Raw genomic sequence first — 27,929 nt, 5'->3', positions numbered from 1 at the left:
ACCCACACAGCCCACACTCTGTGCTCTTTGACTCCGATGGCCATATAAGGTAGCCGTCACCATGGTAACGGCAGGGCTTGAATAGCAGTGTCAAATCCCTGAGTACACACACGCACGCTTGCACGCACGCACACACTCACACATACCAACGGAGGCACGCAGTCGCGCACCCACACACCCCCCCTCACACACACACACACACACACACACACACACACACACACACACACACACACAGACTATCCCCTCCCCCTCTGCGCACACTGTCTCCCTCCCTCCCTCTCTTCCTTGCTAGCTCGCTCTCTCTCTCTCTCTCTCTCTCTCTCTCTCTCTCTCTCTCTCTCTCTCTCTCTCTCTCTCTCTCTCTCTCTCTCTCTCTCTCTCTCTCTCTCTCTCTCTCTCTCTCTCTCTCTCACCAAAACACACACACACAGGTCCACAGAGAAGCTAAAACAGGAAGGAATTGGTAGAAATATTCTGCCAATAGTAGGACCAAGAGTGGATATTGTCCACCGGCTTCCAAAAAACATTTAGTGGAGCGGCCAAACGACACCTCCCCCTGTCTCCTCTCCTTTTTTTCCCCCTCCAATCTTAATTAAATTAGTAGTCTCTGAAACTACAGCAGAGAGTATATCATTTCTCAAATCCTTTCTACCCCCAAACACTCCCTACCATCCATCCATCCCCCCCTTTAGCCACAGGGAAAGGCTACACACACACACGAGAGGGGAAGCACAGCAGTGCATAGGGCTAGGCCGCCAGTCATTAGTTCTTGGTGGGCAGGCAACGACAATAGGCCGTGGGGAGACGCCAGCGTGAGAGGGAGCCTGGAGAAGATTTGCCAGAGGAACAACGGAGAGCCCAGCGCACGGACGCACGCAAGGCACGCCGCACGCTTCCTCCTCTCCTTCCTCCCCGGGTTGGTGTGTTTTCGTTCCCCTTGGTTTGCCAGTGTCGGACCCAAAGGATCTGAGAGCCGAGCAGAGGATAGCATCACCACCTCCTCCTCCTCCTCCACCACCACCACCACCACCCAGCACACTTGGTCCAGCAAAACAAGGAACGCAGAACTTCGCTGTGATCGGAAACCTATCTGAAGAGAGATACACACACAAGGAGAGACTAGCTAGTGGTTAGCACAGGCTTAACGTGAGCTACTACCACTGAGGAAGAAAAGCCATGATCACACAAATCTGGTCGGCCATCTAGATGTTTGTTAGCCGGTGGTCCGGGCTAGCCTTTCATTATCTGAGGGGAGCCAGAATGCTGCCCTTGCTCAGACGACTGCCAGAGAATAGTAGAGCTCTGTCTGGTTTCTCTACAGTCTCAGTCTCGCTGGATGGAAGAAGGAATATCTAGGGGAAGAGGGAATTATTATATTCCACAAGGAGGGAAAGCCATACGGTTGTTTTCTATAAAAAAAAGGTAAGGCATGATTTATTAAAAACTTATCCACAACGATTGTGATAATAATGTTTCTGGCGGAGGGGGGAATAGACGGATGTTTGTACCTTTAAGTGGAGATGATTGCACCGAGACGGCCACATAATGTGTACGGGGGACTTTAAGAGGGATGGCCGTGGCTCGGGGCATGTGCTATGGGCGAGCCTCGCTGACGCCGAGGTCATCTTTCAGCCATTATCTCGCTACAGGAACAGGGCTGGGAAGAGAGTGTGTGTATGGACGAGATACTTCCACATCGTCGCGTTCGCTAGTGTTGAAAGGTCGGTCGTGTTTGCTGTTTTTCTCATAGCGAAGCATGTGTTTGACTCATTGTTTCCCCTGAAAGGGTCTCGGACGGACCGACGGAGGGCAGCGTGGTTCTCAATAAAGACCACCTTCATAGAGACCACCTCTCCAGTGGATCTCCAGTCGAAGCGTTCAGTGGCTTTTTTTTTTCTTCCCTACGGCGGGTATGAAGAGTGAATTAAGAAAATGAGAATTCTACCAAGTACAGTCATGCTAAACCACACCAAAAAAAGTTCCCAGGGTGGTGAGACTGTTTCCAGGTCATAGTGCAGTGGGAGGAGACTGGGTCGAGCTCCTCGTTTCCCCTGCCCTGACTAACCTTCTACTCCAACTTACTCCAACCCTGGTCCCGCAACCCTCTGATACAAATCGAGGAACCTTACCGACCCTCCCAGCTCTGGGTGTCCCTCTAGAGAAGGTCCCGTTCAACGTTAGCGCGCAGAACAACAACAACAACAACAACAACAAGAAGCAGCCGCGGGACTTGTTTTACGTGCTATTTATGTTCCCCTGACAACACCCAGACGAGTGGCTGCCCGCCTGTTTTCTCCAGCAGTGGTTCGGTGACCAAGCGATGGCCATGGTGAGTGGGGGTTGGGGAGATCCAAATGGGGGCACCAATGGTTTTGGGGATAAGAGCTACCTGAAGGGAGAGGAGGAGGACGGCTCGCCCCAGGCCGGGGGCAGCGACATGGAGGCCGGGGAAGACGACAAGGCCTGCGTGGTGGACTGCGTGGTCTGCGGGGACAAGTCCAGCGGGAAGCACTACGGCGTGTTCACCTGCGAGGGCTGCAAGAGCTTCTTCAAGAGGAGCATCAGGCGCAACCTCAACTACACTTGCAGGTGAGATGGACCTGCTGTCTCGCTGAGGACATACAGGAGGTGTTGTGCACAGACAGATTTCCCCCTGCATAATAATACAAGGGGATTATCACAGCAAATATATGTTCATAATGGAAAATGAGCTGCTCATTTTAAAGCACAGCTCCACTAGTTGATATAAACTACTTAATTTTTTCTCCCTGACAAAAAAACATGTACACTCGTAAACACGATAATCCATATCCAATAGACAGAGAGCGGATGAATGAAAATACGTGTAGACTCGCTGAATAATTAAATCCCAGTTGCTCTTATAATGGTTATAGTTCTTCAAAGGAAATGGATGCAAATTGCCATAATGAGTCAAGCAATTGGATTATGTGCAGAGCTCTTACATTCCCCCCACAATGGTGTGTGTGTGTGTGTGTGTGTGTGTGTGTGTGTGTGTGTGTGTGTGTGTGTGTGTGTGTGTGTGTGTGTGTGTGTGTGTGTGTGTGTGTGTGTGTGTGTGTGTGTGTGTGTGTGTGTGTGCCTGCATGTCATATGCACAATGCCTTGTTGCTCAAAACAAATTAGAATGTAAACATCGAACGAAGGCAGCACTTTAATTCATGCACAACGGCCCACGATGGCCCTGCTTATTTCATCATTTCACCCACGTATACTTCTAATGTAGGTTCATGGATTCGACTTGCTGAATATATTGATGAATGAAATGGCTTTGTAAAGAAACACAAGCAAATACTTCACACATTAGATCAGTCTCAACACCCACTTGGTATCTTGTCTTCATTCACATGGTCTTTAAACATGTTTTTTTTTTGTACGATATTAATGTTTAAGATCCTGTAAACGGATGGCTGCTACGTGTATTATATATGTGAACAGAGGCTTGGTATGTTTCATTTATTGACCTAAGAATCTATTAATCCCCCCCATATACAGGTATGTGATTATTTTCCAGGTAGGAACCATGGGGTAACCATGGTGCACTGGTAGACTGGTTAGCCTGCATGCTTCTAACCTAGAGCTCAACCCACACTGGACTTTAGGGCCTGTTACCGATATTAGGGAGTTAACCATTACTGATGGTAAAATGTTTGATATATCTGCCTCGATTCAATACTGGGGGAGGGGCAGCTCCTTATGATTTGGTGCTCGGCCTCTAGCATTGCTTCGGGCCACAGCGATATCACGTTAAAATAATGAGCTTAAGGAACCCATTTACTGTATGGGTAGGAGCTACTAACCTCCACACAGAACCTGATGTAAAACACCTAGTGTTGGGATTGTTTACGTGGATGTGCTCGGTCAAAGCATTTAGAAGTTCAACCCCCACAGTATTGGATTCCTTAAGAGGTCATTACATTTATAAATTGACACCATTTCTAAAGCTTTCATACCTGAGCATATCGTCAAACATACGCCGACGCATATCTGTGAAAGGGTATATCCCCAATAAATTGCCCAACCGATGTATCGGTAAGGCTTTGCTTCTACCCCATCAGAGGGGTCGTTAGGGTGGTGTAATATTCTACCTGATGGTCTTGGAACTAGTGGCTGTACTATTCACACCACCAACTCTGGTTTTTATTCAGTTCTGTCTTTCTATGAACCTTTGTTTCAAGTTTGGAGCCAAACGACAAAACCCAGTTATATAGCTTGTGTTGTCCTTCATCAGAAAAATAATGCTGAAATAGCTGCCATCATGTAAGCATTCTGAACCCACTAACCCAATTGTGGCCGTTAATTATGTTCCCAGGTCCAACAGGGAGTGCCAGATCGACCAGCACCACCGCAACCAGTGCCAGTATTGTCGCCTGAAGAAGTGCTTCCGCGTTGGGATGCGCAAAGAAGGTATCTTCCTCTCCTAATGCTCAATGTACACACATCCATTCGCACCTAGTTGGCTGCTAGCTAATACTACCTAGACTCCATCCATTTTAGCCTAGCTACCTGCTGGCTACGCCCTACCAATTCCCTATTCCAACCTAGATAGATGTCAGCTAGTGCTACACGTTCCAACACACATTCTCTTGTAGCTAGTTGCTAGCTTATGCTACCTGCTCTCCATCCATTCCCAACGTACGCTGTGGGCATTTATACATTATATAATATGCATACATGACGTAAAGGTTTCTAAATAACATTGTGTTTTTACACAACTTCGTGAGAATCCACTCAATATGACCTACACTTCAGACAGGATTGTAACCGCTCCTTTGACGCTGTTCAAGTTGAACTTGCGGCTGTTCTCAACAAGATCAAATGAACTCGGGACCTCAGTACCGTGGGAGATCCTCCCATCATTCACGTGGCTTCGATCCAAGACGCCACAAATCGAATCAATCCATAGCGGTTAACTTGGGGCTGATTTCTGCCGCTGCTCATCCTATACCGCTACCAGCGCCCCTCCCCCCTCCGCCAGCAGAGGGACGGAGTGAACGCCACAGAGGGCTTTCCTGGGGCTCTGAGCTGGCTGTTAGCCGATCGTGTCGGTTTGCTGTCATGTACTAAATGGCTTAATCCAGAGACTCGACTGAGGGGTGGTGCCCCCCCCCCCCCCCCACCCCACCCCAACAGAGCAGATTCATCAACCCTGAGCTCCCCCTGCTTATACTTGCAGAAGAAATGAACCCAAATGTCTACCAACCCCCCCCACCCCCCATCACTGCTGCTTCAGCTCAATCTGGAGGGGTTGATTAGTTTCCAAAGGTGCTATTTATAAACAGGAAAGTAAAAGTTTAACAATGAAACGAAAGGGCGAAGCTGTGGACAGTGGGGCAGAATGTACCCTTTTCATCTGTTCATCTGGGAGATTTGTATAGATTTTCATTGAAACCCTTTTTTCATGAGCATTTTGAAAAGAGGGAAGATGTTCTGTGTTGGACCCCAGTTCAAAATCCTACGGGGGCCAATGCTAGGAAGTATTTCCTCTGTGGTGGGCACTGTAGCGGGGTGAGAGAGCGGGATCTGGTGGTGGTGCAATGTGTTGTTGGAGGGAGTAGTCTCTTATTATCATCCATTACACTTTTCGCGGCGACATGGCGGCGCCTCGTCTTTCAAGGGCAAGCCGTGTCCATTCTGAGGGCTTATAGATGGGATTCCTTCTCATTGGGGAGGGAAGAAACGCGTGTGTCTTCACAATAGCTCCATCCGCACACACAATGGTTCTTCTAGAAATGGAAATGAAACTGTAGGAGTCCATTCGTTTTATTGTGTGCAGAAAACCTTCAACCAGCGCTACATAGCGAACCCACTCGGACCTCCTGAGTTCTGCCGTCTACTTCTTATTCTGCACGGCGCTTTTAATCTAGAATTAGAGCCCGCCGACCAATCCGATGTCTGTTGATAATCTGACACGCACACACCCCACTACTGAGAGACAATCCACTCCCTCTCAGCTGTTGTGTTCTGCCGCCGTTTTTTATTCGTGAAATCCTTTCCTGCTCTCTCCTTCGCGTGTTCCCTCTGCAACCAATTATTCATGATTTATTCTCCCTTTATCCCCCCCCCCCCTTCCCTTGTCCTTCATTCTTTCTCTTTCACTTTCCCTCTTTCTACGCCGCTACCTCTCCTGGCCTCTCCTCTCCTCCCCACCCCCATCCCCTCCCCCAATCCCCTCTGTCCCCCAACCAAACTTCAGCAGTCCAACGTGGGCGCATCCCACCCCAGCCCAGCCTCAGCCCGTCCATCACGCCGCTGGGCGGAGCCGGCGGGCTGGGCGGCATCGGTGGCGAGTACTACAACAACAATAACAACAACGGGGGCGGCGGCGGCGGCGGGGGCGGTCAGCCGGTGTCGGAGCTCATCTCCCAGCTCCTGCGCGCCGAGCCCTACCCCAGCAGCCGCTACAGCCACCAGTACAGCCAGCAGGGCGGCGCCGACAACGCCATGGGCATCGACAACATCTGTGAGCTGGCGGCACGCCTGCTGTTCAGCACCATCGAGTGGGCCCGCAACATCCCCTTCTTCCCCGAGCTGCCCGTCTCCGACCAGGTCGGTGCTGCCTCTGCCCTCTGTGGGCTTGGGGTTAGGTTTTGCATGCAGCGTTGTTTTTGAAATGCTGTTTTATGACGGGCGTTCACAAGTTAGTATTGTTGGGTAAACAACTTTTCTTTTAAATTCAGAAACCCGGTTTAGTTTTTATTTGAGCTTGCGGCACACCTGTGAACAGCTTTCTTTATTTTCCGAGTCCCGATTTAAAAAAAGTAAATTAAATGAAAATATCTATATTTAATCAGAGCCGTGAAAGTGTAACATTTTTATACTTTAATCTCCTATCGAAACACGCATCAAAGGCGTCTATAGAAAGCGGCCTCAGAAGGCGCGTGTTAGAAACGTGCGTGTGGCTGATGCTGACCTAGCCTGGGTATACCCATGCTGCATTGCGCGTGATTTCATTTCGTGCTGCGAGGCAGCCTGGATTCCATGGATCCGATTTTCGCCTGAGATAGGGAACCAATCACAGAACGGGGAGGGACGCTAAGACGATGATGACGTCTATGCGACACACCCATCGTCTTCTTCCTCATCGAATTTCTGTCGCTCTACATACGTCATCCGGTGTAATTGATACGATTGGCTACGAGCTACGTACAGACTCGTATGATAGACATTCGTTGCGCCCAATAAACGGCTCCGGGCAATCGTGAACTACGCCTCAAACACGAGAAAATGAATGTGCGGTTCCCCGACCTCCTCTCCATGTAGATGGAGAGGAGGTCTGGCGTTAGCCAGGCTAACTCTGACTCACTCTGGGATGTGTTATCTTGTTGTATACGGGGAATGGGTTAACCTAGCGATTGTTAGTGCTTTACGCTTGTTTCTATGAACATCCTTACTGTAATGACAGCGATATATTGTTTCTCTTTCTTCTTACCAATGTACTTCACGTAAGTGGTTTTGGATTAAAGCGTCTGCTAAATGGAAACGTCCCCCCCCTCTGGCTGCAGGTGGCGCTGCTGCGTCTGAGCTGGAGTGAGTTGTTCATCCTGAACGCGGCTCAGTCGGCCCTCCCGCTCCACATGGCGCCCCTGCTGGCGGCCGCCGGCTTCCACTCCTCTCCCATGTCGGCGGAGCGCGTGGTGTCCTTCATGGACCAGGTGCGCGTCTTCCAGGACCAGGTGGACAAGCTGACCCGGCTCCAGGTGGACTCGGCCGAGTACAGCTGCCTCAAGGCCATCGCCATCTTCTCTCCAGGTAGGCTTTTACTGCTCCCGTGTAATGTGGATGTCGTGCGTTCTCAGTTGGGGCGGTTCATCGGGTAAGGTGCCTCCCCAGGGAGGTGTTCCAGGCACGTCCAGCGGGGAGGAGGCCTCGGGGAAGACCCAGGACTAGCTGCCGCCCCCGCCGTCCGACCCCGGATAAGCGGTTTGAAAATTAGATGAGATTCTGTACATTAGTATGGAATAACCGTTATTATAGATTCAGTTTCTGGCTTCCTCTAGTGAGTACTGACTTAACAGTATATACCATGTTCGATGATATTTTAATGTGTATAAATGCCAAATATCTTCCCATCATCATCCCTTAATAAATCAAATGCCTCTGTCAAACGCATTCAGAATAAAGAATAAAATATTTTATTTTATCTATAAACAATTTGTGTTTTATTTTAAGAAGTTGCATAGCCTCTTGTACATATAATCCAGGAAATCTTTCAAAGAAAGTATTTTTAATGTAATATTAATATGTAGATACTGGACCTTGAAAACTGCATAAGGAAAGACCTTCCAAAGTCCACTTGTCTGGCCTGTAGGCTAATGCTAGTGTTTAGCTTGTTATGATCTGACGCCCAAACCCTCCCAAATCCACAGCCTTTGTTTCCTGAAGGCTCCATTTTGGCAGTAACTGAAAAAATTCAAAGTGTTTTGCTTTCCCCCAGCTGAAAAGCTGTTATATTTGTGAAATAAATTTGCCCTTGGATTTTTTTACTCAGCCAGGAACCACAACATTTTAAGGCAACGAAGGAAAACTGTCTGTTTATATCAGTGTATTGACCCATTCAGAAATGCAGTTTACTCAGGCTTCCCACAATAGTGCCTGTACTCTGGTGCCCCCTGCTGGCCTTCAGGGTGCCCAGCATGTCCAATCAATGCTCTGCGCAGCTTTTACCTCTTGTTATTCAACCTCATAATCCCAAAGCGATCAATTATTTCTCTAGTTATCCAACCCCGCCCCTTCTGCGGTTATGTCGACCGGATGAGCCGAGCGCTTTCAAGGACGACGTTGAAACAACTAGTGCCCTTCCGCGGCCATTGACGTCATTCACAGGGGGATGGCATCCTCGCGGCTGATCACGACTCCTTATGCCACGTTGTGTCCTCTCCCCCCCCCCCCCCCCCCCCACCGCCCTCACAGACGCCTGCGGGCTGACGGACCCGGCCCACGTGGAGTCCCTGCAGGAGAAGGCGCAGGTGGCCCTGACGGAGTACGAGAGGATGCAGTACCCCAACCAGCCACAGCGCTTCGGGCGGCTGCTGCTGCGGCTGCCGGCCCTGCGCGCCGTGCCCGCCAGCCTCATCTCCCAGCTCTTCTTCATGCGCCTGGTGGGCAAGACCCCCATCGAGACGCTCATCCGGGACATGCAGCTCTCCGGAAGCTCCATCAGCTGGCCCTACGTCCCGGGACAGTAGCCCCCCCCCCCCCCCCAAACCCACCCCTCCTCTCCCCCCCCCACACCCACCCCCCCACCCCCTCTCCTCCCAGTACACCTTCCTACCCTCGCTCTCGTGCCCTCCCTCCCGGCCGCCCGATGGGTGAGGTCTCCGTCTCGTGGGGGGTTGTGACGCACATGGACCAACAGGAACCCTCGTGACTCGACGGCCACGCCATCTGTGGGGCGCGGTGCGTCCTCCCGCCACTGCCAGCTGGCCGCCGCGCCGTACTGTAGCGCGAGCGCTCGCTCATCCCTCTCCTCCCCGCGTCGTCACGGTACACGGTGAACACAGAGTCGCCCCCGGCCCCGCCCCTGGTTCTGAACCGGTGCCAGCCTGGGAGCCTCTTGGTGCCAGGGCGCCGTGTCCGCTGCCAGGTCCCGGGACGGAGGCCAGGTCGGTCCCGCTGGGGCCCCCTGTGACCCCACGTCATGTCAACAACAATTCGCCACGGCGACTAAGGATGCAGCGTTCCCTAATGCCGAGGGAGGGCGGAACGTTCTCGCAACCCCCAAAGGAAAACTCTGCTCGTACCCCTTAACCATTGTCTCCATTGTAGATATTTTGCTACAATTTTTGGTTCCTTTTTTATAGACTGATATTTATCAGTGCTGACCATGGACATGAACACGGCAACAGACTGGAACGGACGATGAACCGGTTGAAGGGGAGAAGGGGGCCACACGCTGCAAGTTCTTAAGGGTCCGCAGGAGGCTTCTGTTAAAGGACATTGTGCTTTAAGAGAGGAACGCTGTGGTTCTCCTTGGATGAACTCCTATAGCAACTGACACTGTGGGGGTGGGGGGGGGGGGTGGTTGGGCGTGGAAAAGTGGAAACTTAAAAACGAGAGGGATAAGAAGAAATGTACCAAAGTCTATTTTATCATTATGAGAGTGGGTATCTTAATAGATATGATGAAGCTATCGGTTAGGGAGAGAAGACTTGGTGGGATGCCATGGAATGACTGCTTGGCCAGCAGAACTTTTACATTAACATTCTTTCACAGGGCTTGCACCAACGCTGTTCTCTGAAAACAAAACATAACTAACGAGAACAGGTGACAATTTTCATGACAAACTGACAATTACCTCACAGGATTTCAGAATGAATTTCAGACTGATGTTTCCTAAACTCAAACCTCCGTACTCCTTGTTCACCACGAGCCGCCTTCCTTTTAGACCACTGCCTTGTTTTTCGTTATGAATTGATGTAGGAAAAAAAAAAAAAAAAGGCCATCCGTGTTCCATCTTTTAAATGGACCCCACCACCCCTCCCATAACGAGAGTTTGGACTTGTTCCTCAAACTGGATTTCTCTGTGATTTAAAGATAATGGAGAGGCTAAGGATAGCGTGCGTCTTCGGGCTGAATGCGTAACGGGCAGATATTTGCAACTACTGCAGGAATTTCCATTGAACAAAAACTCTGCAGGCCAATGGTAGAAGATGCTCGAACGCCCTGATATCTGTCGCTTAGGTTTTGGTTCTGCTAGTTTGTTGGGCAGGGGTTGAAACTTGAAACAAGTATTCTCTGTGTATATATCTAAATATATTAAGGGCGACTTCTTCTACTGCATGTGAAAATCTTTTTTTTGTTGTATTTTTTTTTTTATCTCTAATGTTCATTCTTTAGAATGTAAGTCTGTAAAATGGATTCTTCAACATTTGATATTTTGGTTAACTGTTGTCCTCTTTAATGTATTTTTGTTGTTTTATTGTCGATATGTTACATCAAAATACCTCTGCTTTCTGGTCTAATGTCGAAAAAGAGCGAAATGGGTCTTGAGACCACCAAAGTCAGTATTTAATGGATGGTGACAGCGACACTTACTTGTGTGTTCAAACAATGCGTTGCTGCAGAGGCTGTTGGACCCTATGGTCCTGAAGTCTATTGTAGTTGCACACCAGGGCTTTCCTTGGAGGCTGACGATAGCCAAAACAATGAAATCACTACCAAATTGACATACATTTTTGTATGTATTTATGATGCAAGTAAAAAAGTGGAGCATCGTTTTAAAATGCCAATGATTTGAAATGTAACGTGTAAGGATACATAAATGATTCTCGGCAATACCCTTTATTGCATTTTGATTTTGATTTGTTTTACTCTAAATCCCCTGAGGAAAAAAACAAGATGTACAATTAATGTTTTCCTATATCTTTGGGTTCTTAGTTCTCTAGTTTTAAAATTTTAAGTGTATGAAAGCATTATTAAAGATTCAAAACATCACGTGCTTTGTGTTTTCCATTAATCTGCACTTGCAAAGTATTAACACAAAATAAACACTTATGTGGCCCAGGGCAGTAGAGGTAGACTCGTGAGTTTCATGTTTTCTTTGACATCACATTTTCCAATAAACTTAGCATTTTGTTATTCTGCTTCTCCAAAAAGCTAAACCCTTTGCAGTAGTATCAGGCTTGAGGGAGGCCTCCTACACATTAAGTACGTTTCTGCCTTACATTTGCATTTCGGTTTCCACTGGTACGTTCTGGAATGTCTGTTGCTATTAATGGGGTTTATAATGGGAACTCACAACAGTTCAAAGCTATTGAGCTTCGGCAAAACCGATGAATTCCAAAGTAATTTACAGAGTTCACCATCAAAAAAGAACATTTGCAGTCACCCTCATTTCCGCTTTCTGCTGTGTCTTCGAGCGTAGCCGGTTCCTCAAACGTGAAGGTCAAAGTTCTTTACTAGCCGCTTTAGATGGGAGAGTTTTTGACTCAGTTCTTTGGTACGTTTTTTCTTTCCTTGATAGTTTGGCGACTGGTGGAGCAATACAAAAAGGGGATGTATTTATTATAACTTGGTTACATGCATTCATATATTTAAAGGAGTAGTAATGATGTTCAATAGAGGCTGTTAATTTGTTGAGCATTTCAGCCTAGCCCTATCTACAGGAATGAGAATGAATAATCAACACACACGTCTCTCCCAACTTACAGTTTTAAGGTCCTTCAATCGGTTGTATTCATCTGCGACACCCTGCAATAGATCACACTTATATGAAAGTCGTAGCTAAAACATTGATCCAGCGACATTGACTCCATCATTCTCTCGATTTACCATACAAAGCATTTTCTTATTTTCTACACCAAAACGTGTTGAAGTTCAAAGCGTGAGGTGGGTCGCTCTACCTGGTACTTGATTGAGCCCTCCTGCAGTAGGTCAAGCTCCTGGCCCAGCTTGTGGATCTGCGCGCTGATGTCGTCCATCTCGGCGCAGAGCCTCTTGTAGTGGGCCAGGTCTGCGTCAAACTCCCCTTTGTAGCGCTTCCTCTGCTCCTCCGAAGTGATCTCAGGGTACAACCTGCCGTCACGTGTTCGTTCAGCATTATTCTTCTTATTTCCATTCTTTTGTTGGGTTTATTGCAAACTGCTTGATGCTTATAGAGCCAGGGAACCCAAAACCGTAACCCTTTTAAACGTGGTAATTGGTCCTATATGATGGACACCATAGTTATCTGTGTAGTTTTAGTCCACAACCTAAGAAGAATGGCGTAAACCCTGTGTTTTCTCCCTAAAGCACTGTGTGACCATTCCACTCTGCTGGGAACGCAGGTGGCGTTCTTTCGTGACGCCTGAGTAGCTTTTGTGAGGCACACTGACGTCACGACCGAGGGGAACCCGTGGCGCGGTGTGTGTTGACGTGTGGAGCTCTGTATGGGCAACAATTGACTGCAGTGTCTGCAAGAAAGTTGCGTTTTTTGGACACTCGTAAAATGCCAGGGTGTGTGTGGGTGGTGAGGCTCCGACTGAGCAGCCATTTATTTAATGTCCTTGTCCGAGGGGTAGGCTTCCCGGACACCTATAGTATACGTCTACAGTGTTTGGTGGAATTCATATACAACATTGTTATTATTACGCCCATTACAGTTACAGTTACACAACGACGATACTAAAGAAGCATCATAAAGTTGCCATGGGTCATAACAATGGTAACGCGCTCCCCTCTTTCCTAACACTCTCGGGCCAAAACACACTTTTTCTTTTTAAAATCATAGTGTTGAATTCCACCTGAAACAGGGGGTTCACTTGCTCTGAAAGTGTATTTTTTCTTCACTTTGCTCCATGTTTATCTGAATGTAAAGAAGGATGGAAAATGAAAAGAATACAAACTATGTTGCAGCCAGAATATGCAAAACATATCGTCTCTTGGAGAGCTTTATCATTGAGGCTTTTTACTACTTTTTACAACTTGTTACTCAAATGTAAAATCGATACCATGGCAACAAGGCTGCGGCAACTACACCATGGCAACCAGACCATAGCAACAAGACCGTGGAGGCAAGACCATATTAACCAGCCCCCATAGCAACAAGCCCTTTCTGACAAGACCATAGAAACAAGTATTCTAAAATAAATAAATATATATATCTATACAAATAATTTATATAATTCATTTGCAAGGAATGCTCTTTGAATGCTGCTGCGCCAGATGGTGGTGAATAATGGAGGCCAAGATGAATGGCGTCTGAATGGAGCGAGGCCAACCTGTAGAGGTGATCTCTCAGATACTGGTCCAGCTCGTGCCCAGTCTCCCCACCGGTCGTGTAGCCGCTCTCATACTGGGACGGGGCCACGTCCCGGGCAGGGGGGCTCCCGCTCCGCTCGGGGCCCCGGTCCCTCTCCTCATACTGGGGGGGCTTCCTGATGCTGTTGGCCTCCTCCTCCTCCTCCTCCTCCTCCTCCGAGCCGTGGGAGCTGGCCGGGACCCCCACGTTCTGGTACAGGGGCTCAGGGACCCGGCTGTTGGTGCTGTGCGGTCGCAACGTTGACAACAAGAGAGATACTGATGGTGCTGTTTTGACTGTGTGTGTGTGTGTGGGTGGATAGGGGGGGTGGGGGGGGGGGGGGGTGGAGGAGGTCAGGCCGGATCAAACCCTCCGCTCACTTGTTGCCGCTGACGTAAGCACCCGCTTCGCTGTAGACGCCGAGTGCCGCGTTGCCGTGGGCGACGGAGACGTTCCCAGCCCGGAGGTCCGGCGCGGCTCTCTCTGATAGGACGACGGTCGGGGCCTGCTGGGTGCTCCGCCCCTCTCCCACATGGTTCACCTATCAGAGAGCGGCGGGACATGTGACCAAAACCAGCTCATCTATTAGGAAAACACATACACACACACTTGATCTCTATAGCCGTGACATTCCCACGCTAGAAGAGAGGCCACCACATGCTGTTGCTTTGTGTTCATTCTTCATTTTCAAATCAACCCATTAATCAATAACTCAAAACACTGGAGTCAAACTGTGCCAGCTGTAAGTCATCAATATTTCTCAACATACACTTTTTCCTCAGAGGAGCACAGTTACTTCAGCGCTGGTAAGATGCCATCTAATAAGAGTGTCGTATCCAAGAATCTAGGCCCATTCCAGGGTAACCCTACTCTACAGCGAATACATCGCCACCCAAAGGTGTTATAAAGGATACCAAACTATCTGAAGTCTACCACCACTGCCGCTGTTGTACGATGAATCATTGATGACTGATCTAGACTTTGACCTATTTCTAGAGCGCAGGCGTCATGGGCGCACAGGCTGAGCAGCCAGTGGGCGGAGAGAGGGGAGCGTCTGGAAGAGGCAGGCAGCCTCTGATATGGATCTAATCAGTGGTGGGGCTGGTGTCTCCAAGATGGAGGACGGAACCCCCCATAGAAGGAGCAGAGAGGATAAACCCGGGGACCTCCTCAGCTTACGCTCGCAAGGAGACGAAGGAAATATGAAAACAAGCGCAATTCTCACCCAATCGCATATAGGGCGATGTTGTTTGATTTAGTCTTTTAAAGGCAACTTACATATCGTTTTTATTTATAGCTATGCTCTTCCATCTGCCCAATACACACACACACACACACACACACACACACACACACACACACACACACACACACACACACACACACACACACACACACACACACACACACACACACACACACACACACACACACACACACACACGTGTGGAATATTGTATATGTGTACAGACATAAATTCTGAAACTTATTGTTAAAATTAGGCCATCCTCATATTTTCCTGCTTTCTGGATTCCTTTTGTCAGAAGATGCACCCCAGTGCTAGCAACACCGCTCTTGCAGATGGTATCCTCATTAATTAGTCCTGGTTCAATCATTAATGCCTAGAACTCTGTGTTCTGTTTGCTTCATTATCCGATTTCCACAAATACTTAAGTTAAAACATCCCTTGGAATAAATACAGTTATTTATTCCTTTTAGCATGTTCACAACAGTCATGAAAAAGCTAGCTCAGTTGGCCCATGTTTCTGCCCCACGTGTCTTCATAGAATGAGTACCCCGCAATATGAGGGGAATTACTATGACCTATTTAGCAGGAGCCCAATCTGGGAGAATCTTTAGCAACTCTGTTTCACAGTGAATAATTTGGCACCACCGTGTTGTGTGGGTATTCACTGAGCAGTGCCGAGGCGACTGGACGTCTCTTATATATTATACATGCCTTATACATTATATATAGGTTTCCATGCAAGGCATGCATCTTCACTGTGATAGAAGAAGGGCCCCAGTTGGGAGGGACTGAATCATTGAAAGCTTCCAGTGCTTTCTAGGCCTGCAATTATATTTCAAGAGATACCAAGACTGGACAACTAGGCCTCAATGGTTGCCTAAATGGTGAATATGATATATTTCTACATACTGTATATTCATCGAGAGACATGAACTTTAGTGTTGTGATGGTCATTTTGAAACCAACTATTGGTGCCAGAAAAACTGTTAAAAACAATGAAAGTGGACTGTAGCAGCACGTCTTTCAAGACAATGCTCTTGTGGAGTGTGTGGTTGATGATTTAAGAAGCCTCACTTGTCCCAAGAGTCCAATCAGTCTGACGTGGGCCTGGTGGGGCTGCATTTTCCAGCCATCAACCACACAATGATAGCCAAATTGGTTGAAATTTAAGTGTTAGAAATTTTAAATTTGAATAAAGACAGAGCTTAGATACTAACCCTGGTCTGCGTATTTATGAGGAAGGATAAAGTGAAGCCTAAAGAGCACATTTAAAGGCACTCCACTAGAGAACCCAAGAAACTCCCATTTTGTAAATTTAACAACCTCCTATTCAGGACACCATGGTAGTGTATGGGAGAGTCCTTAAGCACATTGTTCAGGGGCGAAGTTCGCCACTGTTAAAGTCCTCCTCATCTTGTAAGAGTATACAGGAAGCGCATGTCTGAAGCAATAAAAAACAATGAGTTTTATTCCACTGAAACTTCTGTGGCACATATTAATGTTTAAATGCCTCAGGAGATAGACTTACTTAAAGTGAACCGGACCGCGTTATGAGCCAATGGTTTAACAGGTGAGTTTACGGCCTCTGTGTTATCTCCTGGTTAATGATCAGTCAGGGTGAAACCAGGTTTGCTGAAGACAAACAACAGCATGCTCCGAGTCAATACCTGCCAGCATTCATCATTATCCAGACACCAGCCACACACTCAAAGCCTAGTTTCTGTTTGCATCTATTGTGAGTCCTCACGCAAAATTTCTCTAGACAAAAGCTAGCACGCAGTCCTTTATACTTTCTATGTGTATAGTATTTAACGCCTTTTTCCCTTCATTCGGACGAATCCACCTCTCTCTGTGATCAACAAGTGGTCCTAGGTTTGCATGGGAAACGTGGGCTTATAAAGGGTCAGGTTTTGGTTTGAGGTTTGAAATGGCCCAAAGAGAAGCCAACATGAATCAGTTTACAGGCCAACATCCCCAATATGAACCTCAGAAAGCTACAATGATCTTCATTTTCTTATTAACCCTGTCTGACTACTCCATAGCACAGTGGCCTCTGCAGCCATTCACCAGTCAGCACTGGGTATCCAGGCTGTTTAACCATCCGCAGCAACAAATGTTATTATCTTAGAGTTGTTTTTCATCCCCTTGATTGATCACAGTAATTATTGTGATTCTAAATAGTGAGGATGCTTGGGGAATGCTTCTGTGTAATGAATGTACTGTCTATAGACTATCCATTGGTTGGGATATCCCTTTATTACAATACTGTACGCCGCTACTGTTTTTTGCAGCCAAGCAAAACACATCCATTCATCCACTTCCATTTACAGCATTTTTGCACTGGTACCACAACCACTTGAACACTTTACACTTAAACTTTACACTTACACTTTACACTTAACTATCCCTTATTACTCATTACCACTGTCTTAGATTCCCTACTTACTATTACTTACTTTATTTTATTTGTATTATTATTATCTATTATTGTGATCTATGCTGCTATTTATTTTTTCATATTTGTACTTTACCCTGTATTGTTGCTGCTATGTGACTGTTGAGGACCGTAGCCTAAGATTATTTTCCCTTGTGTATTCAGGTACAATGAGATGTATAAAAGTAACCCTAAATAGAACGTGAATCATTCATCCAGATGGTAAAATGGGTTCAGCAGAACGGAGAGCATCCAGCTCACCCAGTCCTGGACGTCCTGCGGATGGAGGGCGACCAGCGGGGGGTCCCAGGTGATGTTGGGCTTGCCATGGCGCCAGATCTTACTGCGGGTCTTGTAGGCGTAGTACGCAGCCAGAGACAGGGCCAGCACGACCATCAGACCAAGTACCAGGGCGACCGCCTGCAGACGCAGCAGAAGGAGGCGGTATAATGGGGAACGGTGCAGAAGAGACCAGCACAGAGCAGCGCTGGGTAGAGCAGGGCAGAACCCGAGGGGACCCGGCTCACGTTCCAGCAGCCATCAGGGTAGAGCCACGTGACTTGGACTGTGAGTGGGCCTGTTGCGACTAGCCTTAGATCACTATATAACAAGAGGTGAATATTTCTTTAAAGGAGCTAAATGGAACAGGTGCACAGAACTACCATTCAATGACCATGATGTGTCATCAGAGATGAAGGAAACATGAAAACAATGCGAATGGCAGTATGTTCTCTTTTGAGATTCCCGTTCTGTGTAGCAGCGTTTGTGTATGCCTTTTCTGTTGTGATTCAAGCAAATTGGCACTGGAACTCACCCTGCTGCAGCCATGTAAGTCTCAGACAAACTGGATCAACTGAGCTTGTACTAGATTCCACCCGACCCAAAAAGCCTCATCCTCTTTTGAAAATGCTCGACGACCAGAGCCGTGCTAAAACACTGGTAAATATTGGAATTACGTTTGAAGATTTCACTGAAATCTTCAAATGTAATTCTGGAGGCTTCTTAGAGCCCAGAAGGATTAAAAGAAGGATGCCATATGAGCTGGTTTATATTTTGCGACGAATAAACAAATGGCAGAGCATAGTAGCTGATCAGGTTACAGTGACCGTGGGACACCTGGCTTGTCATTGTTTGTACATTTTTTATACATTTAATATCAATATTTTTTTACATGGGTTATGTTTATTGCTATGGTCGGGTTTAGCTTTTTGATTAATCGTGCTTTTCCCATCAAAATGCTTCTGAAACCCATTACCTTGATGGTTTGTAATCTGGAATTTTGTTGTCTTTCCTTTTTTTTTGCCAAGAATCATGGAACAATTTATTAAACTGGCATATCTGAGTCAACTGGGACAATGTCAAGATATTGACAATGCCATTGTCACCCACACCACACCACACACACACACACACACACACACACACACACACACACACACACACAGACCTCCTCAGGGTCCATGTAGCAGTAGTGGTGCAGGTACTGGTTGTACAGGGAGAAGCCTCCTGGGTAGCCCGAGCCCGCGGCGGCGCTGATGCTGGGGCTCCCCTTGATGTTCTGACACATCATCAGCATGGGGTTGTACAGCATGCTCTGGGAGCTCTGGGACATGGGGTTCACCCCGATCACGAAGATGATGTCCATGATGCCCTTCAAGTAGATGTTTGGGAATAGGAAGACACAAGGGAAGGGTCATTTCATTACTATATATGTATATATATACTGTATATACATGTACGTATATATGTACGTATTTCTTATTATTCAGACGTTTACAATACTTTCCAACGTGATCCAGATTTTAGTTCTGAAAATGTTTGAGACCCCTTATTATTTTTTACCACAAATATTGTTTGAACCATAACAACATCTGCCCGTCAGTAGTAGGCCTATATGCACTGCACCCCTGGAAAATCATCTTCGCTCAAGGCTACGAAACATTAGGCAGTCTGCTTTTGTTTATCGTGGCTGAACCTTTTAAGTACATTTTGTTCATCATAAATGTATCAAATATTTATAGCTGATAGGTAAGCAAACACCTGTGACCCCATGCACGTTAGTTGACCCCGAAGGCTTTTAACATCCACATTGTTAAAAGCCTTAATTGAACTGAAATACACCAGATAAAGGTCTAAAGGGGTGTTAGCATGCCTTTTCAACTTTTCCCTTTGCTTTTGACTGTTATATGCCGCATATATAAATCTAAGTCCGAGCCAGGGGGAGTACGCCCCTCAATAGGTGTGTGAAACAGCTTGTATGCGCTCAAACGTTACTTCTGTAAAAATGTGACGTCAGACTGTGCAGTGGGCCCTGCTGAAGTGCAGAACTCCCGCCTCCCGGCTACCCACAATGTTAGAACTTCTCGGGGAAGTGAACTTGGAGACACACGCGCAAGGTGTTTCGCAACAGAGTGGGCTACCCCGGTCTTAAAGCCACATGATACAAAACAGAACATTTAAAAAAATGCTGAAATTGGTTTTGCAGAAACGAATCCTGTGAGAATAGTTTTAACATACAGACACGTAACCCTATTCTAGTAGTACCCCCAAATGCAATTATTAACCCTAAAAAAGCCTGATATGGGATCTTTACCCATCATGCACCGAGGCAGACACACCTGTAGCACGGCCAGGATGATGTCGCAGATGAACACGGCCAGGTAGAACCCGCGGCCCCGCGTGGCGCGCGACCGCGAGAAGCTGCCCACCAGGAAGCCCAGGGCCACCAGGAAGTTGATGGCTGCCATGGAGATCATGGCCGACTTGGCCGAGTACGGCGTCATGTAGTTATTGGCGTAGCCGTAGCTGCCGCCGTAGTACCCAGAGCCCACGCCGCTCGCCGCCCCGCCCCCTCCCATCCCCGCGCCGTAGCCGCCGCCGCCGCCGCCGTAGCCCAGGCCCTGCATGTCCCACACCAGGGTGGACGCCACGCAGGCGAAGATCACGAAGCACATGATCACCGTGGCGGCCTGGAAGGTCTTGACGAAGCCGGGCGGGGAGAACCAGCGGTGGAAGTCCTGGGGCCGGTAGTCCCCGCCCTGCTCGTCCATGTAGTAGGAGCCGGGGGGCGGCTGCGGGCCCCGGGGCCGCCCCTGGGAGGGGTGCGGGGCATGCCCGCTGCGGGGGGAATGGACGCTCCGAGGGGGGTAGAGGCTGAGGGAGGCGCTGTACGGGGGGCTGTACACCGGTGGGCTGTCGTACTGCTGGGGCTCGTACATGGTGGCCCGGTGGTCATGGATACGACGCCGGCCGGGGGACGGAGGAAGGAAAGGCCTGTTGGAGGAGGAGAAGGAGAAGAAGAAGAGGAAGAGGAAGAGGAAGAGGAAGAGGAAGAGGAAGAGGAAGAGGAAGAGGAAGAGGAAGAAGAAGAAGAAGAAGAAGAAGAAGAAGAAGAAGAAGAAGAAGAAGAAGAAGAAGAAGAAGAAGAAGAAGAAGAAGAAGAACAACAACAACAACAACAACAACAACAACAACAACAACAAGAGGAAGAAGAGGAAGAAGAGGAAGAAGAGGAAGAAGAGGAAGAAGAGGAAGAAGAACAAGAACAAAAACAAGAACAAGAAGGACAAGAAGAACAAGAACAAGAATAATCAAACAATAATAGCTGGATTGGGATTATTTGATGGATGGAACCATAAATTGATGGATCGGTGGACGGATGGATGGACAGAGATAGTTAGGTAGGTGGATGGATAAACGGATATAGATTGCTGAAAAGGAGGACAGATAGAAAATTGTATAGAAACAACAACAATAAAGCAATATGATCTATCATCTTCCTTGAGCGAGAACACGATATGTTGATCATGCAAGTTTTTGCTGTGGCTGACCTAAACCACCAACTGTTTAGCATACAATCTCATTTGAATATGATGTTGTGGACCCAGGATTCAGCAGAGGAGCTCTCAGTCCTCCTAGCCCTCCCCACCGCGGCCTGTCTGTCACTGACCCACACAGTCCTGCAGAACTCAACCCAGCAGCCTTCAATAATTCAGACCAACAGCAGAGAGGAGGCGGCTGGGGCAGCCATGCGTGTTGTTGACTGCAATGTGAACCACTGCCGTGTTCTTTGGACAGACTTTACCCGTGAGGGTCATCTGAGTGTCAGGTTGTTATAAGCAAAAGTAAGTTATAGTCGCAATGGCGCCTCCACAGATAAAGCCAGCCATGCAAAGTACTGTGGGGGGGATCTAACGGTCACTATCACACAGATCATTCAGCATTAACTCTCCCGTCTGCTGGAGGTCCTGCTGCCACCTCTGCATCGAGACTTCCCGTTAACTCCAGACAGATAGTCCTAATATATAATATATAGGATATAATACACATCAATACGGTGGGGTGCAGATCAAGAGTTGCAGCTTCTTATTCGATTCTGGCTCAATTAAGCTGACTATACATTTAAATTGCCCTTTTCCTCAAAACACGTAACATAATTTCCATAATATTTGTTAGTAGGACGATGATAATATAATAATAGACGAATAATATATAGGCCTACTAGAAAATAGTACGAACAATTATCAAGGACCACATAACAAGAACCTACCAATAAGGTTAGTCCATGAAAACAGTCCATGGAAACTTCTACCGCCTGGAAATGAAAATCAACGGTCAATGTCACGTCCTCGTTAAATCTCCTTTTAAGTAATTAATTGGTGATCATAGATGTTTTACTTCTTGAAAAGTAACGAGCGGTCTTCACGTTGGCCCGGTGCGATGCCCCGCGCATGCGCAGTCGCGCAGAGGGACGACACCGGTCTCAGGTGAGAGCATTGTTTTTATTATCAATTTTTCATGACGAAGACGAACCGGTAATATTTTCCCCGGGTTAACAGCACCACCTTATTTTTATTTAAAAAAATTCATGACGAAAACGAAGCAGTAATATTTAGCCCAGGTGAACATCCCGGGTGAGTGTTCCGTATGCTTGCAGGCCCCTAGACCGTGCACATATTTCCAAAGGTCGACCGTTATGCATGCAATCCCCACCCATTTCAAGCAGGCGAATACCTGACAGCATCCAGTAGTGTGGGGAGCTAAAAATGACATGAGAGAGGATGAAGGATAGATAAAAGACATGAAGACATTTATTTATTGTTGTTATTGAAAGAAATCCTCTCAATTAAGCTTTTACCAAAAAAAAAAAAAAAAAAAAGAATTCTCTGCTGAGATGAATAAAGTATATCTTATCTTATCTTATCTTATCTTATCTTATCTTATCTTATCTTATCTTATCTTATCTTATCTTATCTTATCTTACGCCAGTATCATGTAGGCTATAGCTAATGGTTGTTAACAGACCACATGTTTCTGGCTTAAAGCCGTGGACCAATGAAGCAAATGGAATTGTTCATAATGTGAATATTTATTACAAAAATACAACATTTCTTTGAAATTGTGACACCAAGAGAGATTATTCACACACTAATGAATAAGCATTTGAAACAGCACAGCGCTGAGATTTCGGAATCAAACAATGCATTCGGCCCTCTTTCCTTGAGTCATCTCGCCGTCATGCCACGGCTCTCCATGGTGTCGAAGGTTCGAATCCTGTTCTTGATGTGGCTCAGCTTGTCTTTCATGTACCTGTAGCGTTCCCTCTTCTCCAGGAAAGCAGGGTCCTGTAGAGAACACACACATCCCTGTCACACACATGCATTGCTGTTTTTCCTTGCGTTTGGTTCTCTTTATTTCCTCCATTCTTTCTTTCATTAATTCCCTCTTTGTATTATTTTTTTAATTCTTTCATCCTTTCTTCCTTTTATTTATGCATTCTTTCATGCAAGCATTCATTCGGTCATTCTTTCTGTTTTGATCCTCCTAGCCCACAGTGAGCCCAGGTAAACATGCAGTCAGTAATGTGGATTTCAAGAAACCCCATTCGTCTCAAAGTCAGCAATATTATCCTCACCAGTGGACAGCTTTATTTGAAAGAAAATATAACCTGGCTAAGAATTAAGAATTACGATATTTGTTTGGTGTAGTTTGCGTACATGAAGGAGTAGAGAGAGTGTATTGCTCACCTTCTTCTTCTCTTCATATGTGAGCAACATTCTTTGAATTCTCTCCTGTTCCTACGGGGTAGACAAAGGTGAGCAAACTGTTACACATGCAGCAACTTCACATTACATTTTCACAATGCTGTCATATAATACATGTGTCTTTTATTTTGGTTGTCATTTCAGTAACACAGATATTTGAAGTAGCTGAAATGTCCCCCACAGTTTGGGACACTCATTACACACATTGTATCCTACAAGGGCCCAACACTAATACACAGAGATGCCTTCTCTCACGTCTCGTCTGCTGTTGTTCCGGAGGAGGCTGTCCATCATGTCGTCCAGCTCCTGAAACTTCTGCAAGGTGTTAGTGATGTCTCTGTGGAGGTCCTTGTACTCCGGGTACTGGTCGTTGAACACGGCCTTGTATCTCTCCCGCTCCTCAGCCGAGGTGATCTCCGGGTACTTCCTGGATACAATAAGGAATTACATTTTGCATGTCATTTTTAAATGCTCACAGAAGCGGTGGCTGAAGTCTTTAGAAGGCTGCATGCATTAGAAAACCGTCACTGACCAAAATAAAAAAGACCAAAATGTCAAATAAAAATGTAGGCATGATTTTAGATGAAAGAATAGCAACACTTACATGACGTAGTCGGCCTTGATGGGAGTGCTGTAGTTCGGGGTGTTGTAGTCCTGTGAGTGTGGTTTCTTGCTGGTGTAACCTTCATCATCTTTAAAGGAGATTTTCTTTGGTTTCTTTTTAGACATTGGGATGGTGTGAGGATGTTCTTCCTGCCATGAAGTAAGATGTATGATCAGATCTGAGCAGTCTAGAAGTACCATTTAGGTGACTTTCATCAAAACTATAAACTATGAACGTAACATAATACAGAGTTGCTCATGACATTCATATTAGCATTTCCTCAAAAAGTGAGTCTGTCAAGGTTAATAAAAAATGCATAACCCAGTAATGCTAAGTATTTTCTGAAAAAAAAGTTCTGTGTTGCCTTCCCGGGCCATGGCACTGTGTTACTAAGCCATATAAACCTGGTGGCAGGTATGACACACAGACCCAGAATAGCGTTCAAAGCGCCGTGTGGTGATGCCCTCACTGCACTCTGCAGTCGTCTTCTGTGACTCAGCTTCCTGTCCCTCACATGGTAGGCTCCGCATGCTGGGACCATCAGAGCGCAGGTTCTCAGATGAATCATAACGTCTTCATAACACCATGACCATACAATTGATTGCGTACGCAGCGGTGTTAGTGTAGCCACAAGGCACAGTGCTTTTGTGCGTTATGGTTTTTTGGGGGTGGATTGGTGAGTGGTTGAATTTTGTTGGTGAGGGATTATTCTTTGTGGCCAAGGTGAGTGTGTTTGGATGTTAAAGGAGACACATAACAGACAATTGGGGGGGGGGGATATCTGGGTAAAACCCCAACGTCCACAGTCTATCTCCCAACCACAGCCTGTTCATTATTGAAATGTATCTAAAAAAGAACTATAAATAATAACTATTTCAATACTGTACCACACACACGGTTTCCCCAAGCCGTCAGGCTCCTGGAGGAATCCACTACCCCCAAACCAACTACAACAACAGATTATTTAAATACATATTTCTGCATTTTTGCACCACAATCAACCGTGGCTGGTACCACTAACACTTGTGCAACATATCTTTTAAATATTTTACTTATTTGTACCTTATTTATTACTTTATCTTTTATTTTTGCTGCTACGTGACTGTTGAGGAACCAAGTCTAAGAATTGTACTCTATTGTACAAAAAGTGACTCTGATTCTGGTTCTCAGCGGTTCACCTCCAGCCTGAAGCTCTCCAGCTCGCGCCGCCTGGCCTCGTGCCGCCACATCTTCAGCGCCACCATGAAGCCCACCAGGTACATCAGCATGACGATGAAGATGAAGGTGGTGCCCGCCATCTGCCCGCCGTCCACCCGGCACAGGTTGGCCACGATGGGGTTGTGTCCCACCGTCATGTGGCACAGCCCGCCGCGGTTCAGGTCGTTGACGTACACGATGCCGCCCGCCATGTAGAGCAGGAACAGCCCCACGTTGACCAGGGCCTCGGTCAGCGGCCACCAGGCCGAGTCCAGCAGGATGGCGCGGTAGTACATGGTCATGCCAAGCACCAGCAGGATCAGCGTCACCACCCAGGACAGGCCGGCCACGGCCAGGACGAAGGGGGTCATGGGCCCCCCGTAGGAGTACCCCGACAGACCCTGGCCGTTGTTGTAGTAACCGTTGGTCATGCCGTAGGAGTCGTCCCACTCGCTGTCCTTCTGGATGTAGGCGATGACGCAGGCGAGCACCATGCCCCCGAACAGCAGCTCCATGCCGGCCAGCAGCCGCAGCAGCCCGGGCCAGGACTTGAGGTAGGAGTACTTGAGCTTGTACAACTCCACCTTCTCGGCGTAGTATTCGGCCGGGTGGATGCTGGTGAGGATGGACTCCTCGCCGGCGTACAGGTCCCTGTTGTCCCGCAGCAGGGGCTTGTAGGACCTCTGGCTGGAGGTGGCCAGAGAGCCGGAGCCCTCGTCCCCCTGGCCGTCCCAGAGCCTGCGCTCCATCAGGGGGCTCACGGGGGGGCTCACCCTGGTGCCGTCCGGGGGGATCTCTTCCCCCCCGGAGCTCACATCCTCACGCCCCTTCGTCCAACTCCGGATGGATCTCCCCAGGGTCTTGGGAAGCAGGGATCTGAGTCTGTCTTTCATGTTTTTATCCGGAGTGCTGGATGTGTATTCAGAGGAGTCTGCAGGGTCGTCCTCAACCACGTCTGATAGGTGGTCCGGGATGGGCGTGTGTGACACCCAAACGGGGGTAGGTGCATTGCCAGGCCTGGACGCAGACTCAGCCATGTTCTCACCGTCTCCTTTCTTGAATCGCTGGCTCCAGCTTCTCATGCTGATTGTTGTTAGTCATAGCGGCCATTTTCCAAAAAGCCATTTTGTTTGACATGGAAGAGATTAATTGTTGGTGAGTGTGTAGAAATTACAACAACAACACTCATATCCAAATAAAAAAAATAGACATGTTGTTCTGATAAGACCAATTCTAAATATGTGCGTATAACGTTGACATATAAACAGGTTGATAGATGAAAACCAAAAGCAATCAACTCGTCTGAATGTGGGCTAGACAAATAATCGCAATTTACAGACACCTCGATGTATCCCTTTAAAGCTCCGATGATAATCTATCTACCTTCTCTTAAATGACAACTCCTCCACGTGCTTTTCTTTCTATATCCACCAAACCATTAGCAGCATATGGCTGTGTCTCCTCCGGCAGGAGAGGAACCCATTCATCACATGAGCCGTGGCTCGCCGTGGGCGTCAGAGAGAGGGTTTAGGCGCCCTGCTGGGGCTCTGAGCGTCTCTCCGAGCTCCTCGCTGACACAGCGCTAAGGAAACGCTCACTAAGGGACGCCTCACCGAGGACACACACCTCCCCACGCTCCGGTTCAAGCTTAGCACATTCCAGTAGACACGAGGGTGGTACATTGACCCCTGATCAACAGAACGATATAAATAGAATAAGTATAGAAGTAAAGTGTCGAAATAAGGTAAACGTAGAATGAGGTATTCAAAGAGGACTGTGAATACGTCGTTTGAACATTGGAGTTACTTTTATTTGTTACAACTGATTTTTATTCATCGTGTCACGTTATGTTACCTTATTTCTACACATGGTGTTATTCAGTTGACAGCATTGAAACAAAATTAAAACTAACATGACATTAAAATAACATGACACCACTCTTTCTGGTACTAGGCCTAGTATTGTTTCTTGTATTGTAGTTGTTGTTATTGTTTACCTTGGTAGGGTAGAGCCCAGCCCCTGACTCTTTCCTGGTCCATGACAGCTGTAGAACTTGGGAGTGTGTTTGTTGGTGTGTGTGTGTGTCCTTGTCTGGGAGTGGACACAGAGGCTGGTGTGTAAAATGGCTGCCCTCTGTACTGGACTAACGCAGCAACCCCCCGCCCCCCCGCCCCACCGCCCTCCTCTCAGGTGACTCACACGCGTTATTAAGCGCTCAGTGTGTGTGTGTGCCGGTTGGCCGGTGAGAGAGAGAGAGAGAGAGAGCGTGTGTGCATGGTGTGTGTGTGTGTGTGTGTGTGTGTGTGTGTGTGTGTGTGTGTGTGTGTGTGTGTGTGTGTGTGTGTGTGTGAGTGTGTGAGTGTGTGTGTGTGTGTGTGTGTGTGTGTGTGTGTGTGTGTGTGTGTGTGTGTGTGTGTGTGTGTGTGTGTGTGCGGTGTGTGTGTGTGTGTGTGTGTGTGTGTGTGCATGGTGTGTGTGTGTGTGTGTGAGTGTGTGTGTGTGTGTGTGTGTGTGTGTGTGTGTGTGTGTGTGTGTGTGTGTGTGTGTGTGTGTGTGTGTGTGTGTGTGTGTGTGTGTGTGTGTGTGTGTGTGCCTGGTGTGTGTCTCACATGCCTTGATAAGCGCCCAGTTCTGTACATGCAGGGCGACCCGGGAGAAGC

At 47.4% G+C, this 27,929-nt stretch overlaps 2 protein-coding genes across 3 annotated transcripts; one reads left to right on the top strand and one right to left on the bottom strand.

Annotated features, from left to right (window-relative positions):
• The first annotated feature begins 449 nt into the window (after window positions 1-449).
• nr2f6a (nuclear receptor subfamily 2, group F, member 6a) lies at window positions 450-9,209 on the top strand. Of its 2 annotated transcripts, XM_056597388.1 has the most exons (6): window positions 450-1,425; window positions 1,790-2,592; window positions 4,334-4,428; window positions 6,218-6,570; window positions 7,527-7,773; window positions 8,935-9,209. In XM_056597388.1, the coding sequence occupies exons 2-6, from the start codon at window positions 2,324-2,326 to the stop codon at window positions 9,207-9,209; spliced, it is 1,239 nt and encodes a 412-aa protein (XP_056453363.1). In that variant the 5' UTR covers window positions 450-1,425; window positions 1,790-2,323. The 2 variants fall into 2 exon arrangements, with proteins under 2 accessions (XP_056453363.1, XP_056453364.1); XM_056597389.1 differs by lacking the exon at window positions 450-1,425 and having other exon boundaries at window positions 1,454-2,592; window positions 6,221-6,570.
• Window positions 9,210-9,338: 129 nt separating this feature from the next.
• On the bottom strand, window positions 9,339-27,401 carry LOC130387919 (uncharacterized). Its single transcript, XM_056597211.1, has 15 exons — window positions 27,266-27,401; window positions 25,251-26,352; window positions 24,073-24,221; window positions 23,724-23,895; window positions 23,451-23,501; window positions 22,938-23,048; window positions 22,438-22,463; window positions 20,043-20,697; window positions 18,872-19,075; window positions 17,686-17,844; window positions 14,122-14,282; window positions 13,722-13,985; window positions 12,366-12,537; window positions 12,172-12,213; window positions 9,339-11,994 (listed from the first exon to the last, which is right to left on the bottom strand). The coding sequence occupies exons 2-15, from the start codon at window positions 26,349-26,351 to the stop codon at window positions 11,896-11,898; spliced, it is 3,366 nt and encodes a 1,121-aa protein (XP_056453186.1). The 5' UTR covers window position 26,352; window positions 27,266-27,401; the 3' UTR covers window positions 9,339-11,895.
• Window positions 27,402-27,929: the final 528 nt, after the last annotated feature.

The sequence above is a fragment of the Gadus chalcogrammus genome, chromosome 8, assembly GCF_026213295.1.
Source record: "Gadus chalcogrammus isolate NIFS_2021 chromosome 8, NIFS_Gcha_1.0, whole genome shotgun sequence".
Taxonomy (NCBI): domain Eukaryota; kingdom Metazoa; phylum Chordata; class Actinopteri; order Gadiformes; family Gadidae; genus Gadus; species Gadus chalcogrammus.
Note: the sequence above shows the minus strand (reverse complement) of the source record. Positions and strands in the feature narration are given on the sequence as shown.

Bases quoted from the DNA above. Each gene is read 5' to 3' on its own strand.
- nr2f6a (XM_056597388.1), top strand. From the start codon at position 2,324: ATGGCCATGGTGAGTGGGGGTTGGGGAGATCCAAATGGGGGCACCAAT. The intron at 4,429-6,217 runs GTATCTTCCTCT...ACCAAACTTCAG, and splicing joins CGTTGGGATGCGCAAAGAAG to CAGTCCAACGTGGGCGCATC. The intron at 7,774-8,934 runs GTAGGCTTTTAC...CCGCCCTCACAG, and splicing joins CATCGCCATCTTCTCTCCAG to ACGCCTGCGGGCTGACGGAC.
- LOC130387919 (XM_056597211.1), bottom strand. From the start codon at position 26,351: ATGAGAAGCTGGAGCCAGCGATTCAAGAAAGGAGACGGTGAGAACATG. The intron at 24,222-25,250 runs GTGAACCGCTGA...ACTTCATGGCAG, and splicing joins TGGAGAGCTTCAGGCTGGAG to GAAGAACATCCTCACACCAT. The intron at 11,995-12,171 runs GTAAGTTGGGAG...TTGCTCCACCAG, and splicing joins GATTGAAGGACCTTAAAACT to TCGCCAAACTATCAAGGAAA.